Below are 10,101 nucleotides of genomic sequence, written 5' to 3' on the forward strand. Positions count from 1 at the left end.
TTGTCCATCCTACTTTTGTTGAACAGATGTAGTAATATCGGATCTCCATAGATCCGTGGCATAATTTAAATTTTTTAATGCACCGGTTGACTCTGATATATGGTTTAACATTTGTCTAATAGACTTTTCATCATTGAATACTGCCTTTTTCATCTCCCAGAGTTGCTTGAAATGACTCTCTGCAATTACACGACGATTTGAATAGCGATTATTCAGTATTTTCAATGCTAAAAAGTAATTGTCGTTACTGAGCATTAAGTTGTTAATCAGATTCAGCGGTTCACCTTCTAAATACGATTTTAAATAAGTGAACTTAACAACCGGTTGAAGAAATAAATTATCATTTACGACCGTATCAAACGTATTACGAAAACCCATATATTGCTTAGGGTCGCCCGTGAAACGTGGGATGGACAATTTTTCCAAAGGTATAAAGCTAGGTGTATTCTTCCTTGAGCCATTCAATTCAATAAATGTTTCATCTGCATTTTGCCCTAAAAGTTGCTTGGCAGGTATGTGTTCGTCGGCCACGATCATGATACTAAAATATGCCTCTTCGAATTTTTCACGAAGCTCATCGGGTGAGCATACTTTGTCTTCCGGTTTTTGCTCTTTTTCAGGTTTTCCGAGTTGCTTGATAATAATTGACATTTGAACTTCGAACTCCTCTTGCAAACGTTGGACGGTAGCATACATCATTCGGAACTTTGTTAATGAAGTCTTATTGGTCGGTTCATTTTCTAATGCAACTCCGGCTGCACGTATCCTATTTATTCGGTTTTGAATGTCATTAAGACGAATCTTCGCCTCTTCATAAATACCCATGGTAGCGAATTAGTTTGGTTTATATGGTTTAGATCTACAGTGATAGATTAAACCGAAAACCCTTTCTTTCTTTTTTTTTTTTTTTTTTTTAATCACGGTGTATACGGTTTATTTACGGTGTATACGGTACCACATATATTATTACACTCAATGGCCTACTTACGTTACTAATAATATTGCTTATGAACTTGACCTTATATTAATTGCGATCACTAATTATAATAGCATGTATGTTTGTAAATATTTTTAATCATTATCATCGGGTCAAAGTCCATCCGCAGTTCGGTTCACACAGATTTTTTTTTTTTTTTGGTAATTGGTTATCGTGTTACGTAATAATTTAATAACACAAATGCCTATATTATTTATCAAATAATCCGTATAATTTTATATTATAGTATTATACTAATTATTAATGTTTTTTTTTCGAATTTTAACGGTAAGTGGTAATCACTTAGAATATAATAATATCCTAGGCCGAACGGACCAAATGTTTGGTTGTTTGGTATAAGTGGACTGTATAAATGTTCTCTATAGGTTTTAACGAAATAAAATAACAACCGGTACTTAAGTTTGCCGTGATATGAATCGACGGACTACTATTAACAAATCAGTTACGTAAATGGTATGGGGGCACAAAAATAGTGCTGGCCAGCAAGTGGAAATTATAATAAATATCTAACACAAAATTAATACTAAAATAATAAGATAAAACAAACATAGGAAAATATAAAATATGTATAAATTATTGTATATAAACCGTGATGGCGACTGCTAGTTTTGGACGCTGAACGGGGTTGTTGAACAAGACGGTGAAGTGTTCCACGGGGTGACGGTGTCGGTAACGCACTACACAAAATTCTGGTACTCGGTGCCACGGTCAAAAAATGGATCTACTATTAGGTCGGTATTCGGTACATTCGGTATTCGATCGCGGTAGTATTTTGATCGCGGACTTGGTCGCGTCCGTTGTTCGCGGCACACAATACGCGGTACAGAAAAGTTGCGAGAGAGAGTATGTGTTACGGCGACTATCGGAACTCGGAAGCCCTATCAAACCGTGATTACAGTGTGTGACGACGTCGTCGTCTAAACATACTGCCCCCGTTGAAGGTACCTAGTTACCTTCAAAAGTTAATGGCAAGCGACACAGTTTCACCGCTGGACGTTTTACAATTTTTCCCTCTGCGGTCCGGACGTTGGCGACTCGAACTATTTTGTCCTCTCCTGGGAAGACTTCTACCACTCGAGCCGTTTTCCATGTGAGGGGTGGAGTTGGTTCCTTAATAATTACAAGGTCCCCTAGCGCCAGGTTGGTTTCAATTTTGTTCCATTTGGATTTGGTTTGAATTGTATGCAAGTATTCCTGCTGCCAACGTTCCCAAAAATGTTGTTGTAGTTGTTGGACTAGTTTCCAGCGTTGGTGAAGTCCCAGCTTTGGTAAGGTTTTAATTGTATCTGGCGTCGGCATGGTAACGATTGGTTCTAACGTTAAAAAATGTCCAGCGGTTAGTGGTTGTAGGTCGTTAGGATCTGATGACATGGAACCTATTGGACGTGAGTTTAATATTGCCTCAATTCGGTGAAAGATGGTGTTCAACTCTTCGTAGGTCAGAATTTGTTCTTTGATCGTTCGATGTAAGAGGGTCTTAGCGGATTTTACTGCTGCCTCCCATAGACCACCCATATGTGGAGCAGCGGGTGGATTCAAATGCCATCTTATCTGGTGGGTCGCAAGACCTCTCTCTACTTCGTCGGACTTAATCAATTTCTGTATTACCTCCAAGTAGTTTTTCGCACCCACAAAATTAGTGCCGCAGTCTCTATATATAGCTTCACAGCGACCACGTCGACTAATGAATCTATTAAGGGCTGATAGAAACAGGCACGTGGTTAGATCGCTTACAAGTTCGAGATGAACTGCTCGAGTTGCCATACAGACAAATATACACAGGTAACCTTTTGTGGCTTGAATTCGTCGTAACAAAGCGGCCTTTACCCAAAAAGGGTCTGCAAAGTCAACTCCTACCTGTGCAAACGCTTTGATACTTGCAACACGAGCTCGAGGCAATGCTCCCATCATGGGGTTCATGGGTTTTGGCTTCGCCTGAAAACAAGGGATGCACTGGTGTAGTCGTTTACGTATGACGCTACGAGCCGATAAGATCCAATAATCCTGGTGTAGAATATTCTGCGTCGTTTGTGGTCCGGGATGACAATGAAGACTATGTACATAGTCAATCAAGAAAATGGTTAATTGCGATTGTTTTGGGAGTAGTATCGGGTGTTTTGCCTCATAAGGTAAGTCAGAGTTCTTCAAGCGTCCTCCAACGTGGATGAGATCATTGTCGAGATCCAAGTATGCGCCAAGCATGCGAAGTTTGGGTGTACACGGTCGGTTTTGCCTAAGACAGTTCCAGTCTTCAGCGAAGTGTATATGCTGGACCCATCGTATTAACGCCTGTAACGCATCTCTCGTTTCTTGCGCACTTGGGCGATTGGTTTGGTATTGCACCCTGGGCGGCCTACCCAATCGTTGACGTAGTCGCAACCAATAAGCTGCCAAACGGAGAACCTTAGAAAGTTCGGATGACGCGTAGAGAATCACACAATTTTCGTCTAATTGTGTAGGTGTAGCAGTTGCTAGTAAGGTAATCAACTTTTCTTCAGAATGATTTTCGACACGATCTGTATCTGACATATTTGCCTGTTGTGGCCAAGTGTCCAATGGTTGTCGAAGAAATGTCGGACCATTCCACCACAGAGGATGGTCAACAATTTCGCTGGGTGTAAGACCACGTGATGCGCAATCTACGGGGTTCTGTGCCGATGGAACATACCTCCATATCTTTTGTGAAGTAAGTTCTTGGATTTTCGCAACCCGATTACCAACAAAAGTTTTAAGATTAGCTGATGGTGTATTGATCCAGGCAAGAGTCACCATAGAGTCGGTCCAAGCATAGTACTGGTTAATCGGTAATGACTTCAGATTAGAACGGAGATAATCGATCGTACGTGCTAATAGTAGTGCCCCACAAAGTTCAAGTCGAGGAATCGACAGTTTCTTCTCCGGAGACACTTTAGATTTTCCCATTAATAAGTGAACTTGGATCTGACCGTTAGATGTGCGTGCTAGAAGGTAAGCAGCGGCGGCGTAGGCACTCTCCGAACTATCGCAAAATCCATGGAGTTCGTAGTTAGCATCCTCGACGGTAATCCGCCGGGCCACACATACTGAAGCAATAAAAGGCAACTCATCGTGATATCTTGTCCAAGCATCCTTGGCCACTACTGGCAGATCATCATCCCAACCAATCCTTAGTGCCCATAAATACTTCATTAACCGTTTTAGGTTGGTTATTACCGGCGTCAAAAGACCTATCGGGTCATAGATGCGAGCAATCTCGGACAAAATCGCTCGTTTACTATACCTCACCGGGTTAGGTTGATACTGGTAAGCTATCGTGTCATTTTTGGGTTCCCACTTTAACCCAAGTACTTTTGTATAGTCTGATGTTGGCTCATCAAAGGTCACTGCCTCGGTTTGTCGGTGTTCTGGTGGTACAGATTCAAGCAGAGAAATAGAATTGCTAGACCATTTGCGTAGATCAAAGCCTCCTCGCTTGAACACATTAATCAAATCTTGCTGCAGTTGAAGAGCCGATTCTTCACATTTCGTTCCAGTTGCTACATCATCCACGTAAAGATCGGTATGTATTACCTTTTGAACTTCTGGATGGTTTGCGGCTTCATCCGCAGCCAATTGGTGGAGAGTTCGAATGGCCAAAAAGGGCGAGGAACGCTGTCCAAACGTTACGGTTGTCATTTCAAACACTTGCACTGGATCTGTAGGCTGAAAACGATATAGAAGTCGCTGATATGCATGGTGTTCGCCAGTGATAGCGATTTGGCGAAACATTTGCCTTATATCTGCAGTGAAAACTATGGAATGTAATCGGAATCGTACTAAAATCCCCGATAAGTCTTGCTGAAGTTTGGGTCCAGGAAATAGACAATCGTTTAAAGATTTTCCATTGGAAGTAACTGCAGACGCATCATACACTACCCGTACTTTTGTAGTTAAACTCTCGGGCTTAAGTACTACATGGTGTGGAGTATAGTAGGAGTGTGAAGTCATAGTCTCAGTTGAGTCAACTGGTTTCATATGACCTGCATCGAGATAGTCTCGCATGGCTACATTATACTGCTGACGGAGTTCTTCAGACTTCTCTAGTCGGATTTCGAGTTTGTATAACCGCTGCGTGGCCATCGCTCGGGACTCTCCTAGATGTGGTGGGTTTTGTATGAATGGAAGATGCACCACGTATCGACCATCTGGTTTTCTTGTAGTTGTGGCGGTGTATAACTCCTCGCATTTTATGTTTTCTGGGGTCTGATGCTGGATTTTTGGTAGTTCCTCCAGGTCCCAAAAACGACGTAGTGTTGAATCAATCTCCTCCAATGCAGTTACGAATGTGTTGGCTGTCTCCATGGTTGTAGCTCCAGTGTTTCCCATAAGTGTCCATCCAAACACAGTTTCAAGCCCAACCGGCTCCGTCCCTGTACCTTCTCTACGACCACTTCGAGTAACATAGGGGACGACATCAGCGCCGAGTAAAATGTCTACTGGCATTGGCTCGTCGTACCTGGGATCTGCCAACTCAAGTCCCTTTAGATGTTGCCATTCGGCTTTCCATACGCGTCTTGATGGTAATAACCCTGTTATCCGAGGAACTACATAAGCATTGATGTTTATTTCAGGAGTACTGCTTCTTAAGGGGCGCAGGTTTAAATTGACGTGAGACTTAATAGATGCTACCTGCACGTCAGACATTCCTCGAACCACTAAATTACATTTCTGTCGTGCTAAACCTAGTTTCCTTCCACAAACTTCCGTCATGTAACTACTTTCACTGGCACCGTCTAACAAAGCTCGAAACTCTTGGTAATCACCATTAACATCTTGAACAAGAATAGCTACGGTCGACAAAAGCACACGGCAGCGGTCAGGTCTCTCATTAGCAGCTGAAAGCATAGTCGTGTTTGCGGTCACCGGGTTGCTCTTCACTCTCCGTGGTTCTTAAATGTAACAACGAATGGTGGCGTCCACCACATTCTGAACACACCCTAGTATTACTACATTGAGCAATTCTATGTTCACTAAAACATAAGTAGCAGCGGTTCAGCTCTTTTATGATTTGATGTCGGTCCTTAGGTGTTTTTTCTTTGAAGACTGGGCACGCAATCAGCAAGTGTCCAGGTCTCGACTGGCACACCTGGCACGAATAGTTACTTCCTTTTTCGTACTTTACTTTTCGCATTGTCGTAGTCGGTTTTTGATTTGATTGAACTGTATGCAACGCAGTAGTCTTGGTTTGGGATGTGGTTTTTGACTTTTCCCGCCCTCCTTCAGATTGACTTCCTGCTGATGCTGCATTACAGAACTTAGTTAGGAAAGTTAAAAATTCGGTAACGCTTGGATCCTCATTGGTGTCTACAAGCAGTTCCCACTGTGCTCGTAGTTGTCCATCCAACTTTTGTTGAAACAGATGTAGTAATATCGGATCCCATAGATCCGTGGCATAATTTAAATTTTTTAATGCACCGGTTGACTCTGATATATGGTTTAACATTTGTCTAATAGACTTTTCATCATTGAATACTGCCTTTTTCATCTCCCAGAGTTGCTTGAAATGACTCTCTGCAATTACACGACGATTTGAATAGCGATTATTCAGTATTTTCAATGCTAAAAAGTAATTGTCGTTACTGAGCATTAAGTTGTTAATCAGATTCAGCGGTTCACCTTCTAAATACGATTTTAAATAAGTGAACTTAACAACCGGTTGAAGAAATAAATTATCATTTACGACCGTATCAAACGTATTACGAAAACCCATATATTGCTTAGGGTCGCCCGTGAAACGTGGGATGGACAATTTTTCCAAAGGTATAAAGCTAGGTGTATTCTTCCTTGAGCCATTCAATTCAATAAATGTTTCATCTGCATTTTGCCCTAAAAGTTGCTTTGCAGGTATGTGTTCGTCGGCCACGATCATGATACTAAAATATGCCTCTTCGAATTTTTCACGAAGCTCATCGGGTGAGCATACTTTGTCTTCCGGTTTTTGCTCTTTTTCAGGTTTTCCGAGTTGCTTGATAATAATTGACATTTGAACTTCGAACTCCTCTTGCAAACGTTGGACGGTAGCATACATCATTCGGAACTTTGTTAATGAAGTCTTATTGGTCGGTTCATTTTCTAATGCAACTCCGGCTGCACGTATCCTATTTATTCGGTTTTGAATGTCATTAATACGAATCTTCGCCTCTTCATAAATACCCATGGTAGCGAATTAGTTTGGTTTATATGGTTTAGATCTACAGTGATAGATTAAACCGAAAACCCTTTCTTTTTTTTTTTTTTTTTTTTTTTTTTAATCACGGTGTATACGGTTTATTTACGGTGTATACGGTACCACATATATTATTACACTCAATGGCCTACTTACGTTACTAATAATATTGCTTATGAACTTGACCTTATATTAATTGCGATCACTAATTATAATAGCATGTATGTTTGTAAATATTTTTAATCATTATCATCGGGTCAAAGTCCATCCGCAGTTCGGTTCACACAGATTTTTTTTTTTTTTTTTGGTAATTGGTTATCGTGTTACGTAATAATTTAATAACACAAATGCCTATATTATTTATCAAATAATCCGTATAATTTTATATTATAGTATTATACTAATTATTAATGTTTTTTTTTTTTCGAATTTTAACGGTAAGTGGTAATCACTTAGAATATAATAATATCCTAGGCCGAACGGACCAAATGTTTGGTTGTTTGGTATAAGTGGACTGTATAAATGTTCTCTATAGGTTTTAACGAAATAAAATAACAACCGGTACTTAAGTTTGCGGTGATATGAATCGACGGACTACTATTAACAAATCAGTTACGTAAATGGTATGGGGGCACAAAAATAGTGCTGGCCAGCAAGTGGAAATTATAATAAATATCTAACACAAAATTAATACTAAAATAATAAGATAAAACAAACATAGGAAAATATAAAATATGTATAAATTATTGTATATAAACCGTGATGGCGACTGCTAGTTTTGGACGCTGAACGGGGTTGTTGAACAAGACGGTGAAGTGTTCCACGGGGTGACGGTGTCGGTAACGCACTACACAAAATTCTGGTACTTGGTGCCACGGTCAAAAAAATGGATCTACTATTAGGTCGGTATTCGGTACATTCGGTATTCGATCGCGGTAGTATTTTGATCGCGGACTTGGTCGCGTCCGTTGTTCGCGGCACACAATACGCGGTACAGAAAAGTTGCGAGAGAGAGTATGTGTTACGGCGACTATCGGAACTCGGAAGCCCTATCAAACCGTGATTACAGTGTGTGACGACGTCGTCGTCTAAACATACTGCCCCCGTTGAAGGTACCTAGTTACCTTCAAAAGTTAATGGCAAGCGACACAGTTTCACCGCTGGACGTTTTACAATTTTTCCCTCTGCGGTCCGGACGTTGGCGACTCGAACTATTTTGTCCTCTCCTGGGAAGACTTCTATCACTCGAGCCGTTTTCCATGTGAGGGGTGGAGTTGGTTCCTTAATAATTACAAGGTCCCCTAGCGCCAGGTTGGTTTCAATTTTGTTCCATTTGGATTTGGTTTGAATTGTATGCAAGTATTCCTGCTGCCAACGTTCCCAAAAATGTTGTTGCAGTTGTTGGACTAGTTTCCAGCGTTGGTGAAGTTCCAGCTTTGGTAAGGTTTTAATTGTATCTGGCGTCGGCATGGTAACGATTGGTTCTAACGTTAAAAAATGTCCAGCGGTTAGTGGTTGTAGGTCGTTAGGATCTGATGACATGGAACCTATTGGACGTGAGTTTAATATTGCCTCAATTCGGTGAAAGATGGTGTTCAACTCTTCGTAGGTCAGAATTTGTTCTTTGATCGTTCGATGTAAGAGGGTCTTAGCGGATTTTACTGCTGCCTCCCATAGACCACCCATATGTGGAGCAGCGGGTGGATTCAAATGCCATCTTATCTGGTGGGTCGCAAGACCTCTCTCTACTTCGTCGGGCTTAATCAATTTCTGTATTACCTCCAAGTAGTTTTTCGCACCCACAAAATTAGTGCCGCAGTCACTATATATAGCTTCACAGCGACCACGTCGACTAATGAATCTATTAAGGGCTGATAGAAACAGGCACGTGGTTAAATCGCTTACAAGTTCGAGATGAACTGCTCGAGTTGCCATACAGACAAATATACACAGGTAACCTTTTGTGGCTTGAATTCGTCGTAACAAAGCGGCCTTTACCCAAAAAGGGCCTGCAAAGTCAACTCCTACCTGTGCAAACGCTTTGATACTTGCAACACGAGCTCGAGGCAATGCTCCCATCATGGGGTTCATGGGTTTTGGCTTCGCCTGAAAACAAGGGATGCACTGGTGTAGTCGTTTACGTATGACGCTACGAGCCGATAAGATCCAATAATCCTGGTGTAGAATATTCTGCGTCGTTTGTGGTCCGGGATGACAATGAAGACTATGTACATAGTCGATCAATAAAATGGTTAATTGCGATTGTTTTGGGAGTAGTATCGGGTGTTTTGCCTCATAAGGTAAGTCAGAGTTCTTCAAGCGTCCTCCAACGCGGATGAGATCATTGTCGAGATCCAAGTATGCGCCAAGCATGCGAAGTTTGGGTGTACACGGTCGGTTTTGCCTAAGACAGTTCCAGTCTTCAGCGAAGTGTATATGCTGGACCCATCGTATTAACGCCTGTAACGCATCTCTCGTTTCTTGCGCACTTGGGCGATTGGTTTGGTATTGCACCCTGGGCGGCCTACCCAATCGTTGACGTAGTCGCAACCAATAAGCTGCCAAACGGAGAACCTTAGAAAGTTCGGATGACGCGTAGAGAATCACACAACTTTCGTCTAATTGTGTAGGTGTAGCAGTTGCTGAATGATTTTCGACACGATCTGTATCTGATATATTTGCCTGTTGTGGCCAAGTGTCCAATGGTTGTCGAAGAAATGTCGGACCATTCCACCACAGAGGATGGTCAACAATTTCGCTGGGTGTAAGACCACGTGATGCGCAATCTACGGGGTTCTGTGCCGATGGAACATACCTCCATATCTTTTGTGAAGTAAGTTCTTGGATTTTCGCAACCCGATTACCAACAAAAGTTTTAAGATTAGCTGATGGTGTATTGATCCAGGCAAGAGTCACCATA

The 10,101-nt window shown here is 41.6% G+C and overlaps 2 protein-coding genes across 2 annotated transcripts; both read right to left on the reverse strand.

Moving 5' to 3' along the window:
- Positions 1-1,942: 1,942 nt before the first annotated feature.
- Positions 1,943-5,725, reverse strand: LOC103310629. The gene has a single exon (XM_008189486.1). The coding sequence runs from the start codon at positions 5,723-5,725 to the stop codon at positions 1,943-1,945; it is 3,783 nt and encodes a 1,260-aa protein (XP_008187708.1).
- Positions 5,726-8,297: 2,572 nt separating this feature from the next.
- On the reverse strand, positions 8,298-10,100 carry LOC103310630. Its single transcript, XM_008189487.1, has one exon. The coding sequence runs from the start codon at positions 10,098-10,100 to the stop codon at positions 8,298-8,300; it is 1,803 nt and encodes a 600-aa protein (XP_008187709.1).
- Between the last annotated feature and the right edge of the window lies 1 nt (position 10,101).

This window comes from Acyrthosiphon pisum, unplaced genomic scaffold (genome assembly GCF_005508785.2).
Source record: "Acyrthosiphon pisum isolate AL4f unplaced genomic scaffold, pea_aphid_22Mar2018_4r6ur Scaffold_52;HRSCAF=355, whole genome shotgun sequence".
NCBI classification, from domain to species: domain Eukaryota; kingdom Metazoa; phylum Arthropoda; class Insecta; order Hemiptera; family Aphididae; genus Acyrthosiphon; species Acyrthosiphon pisum.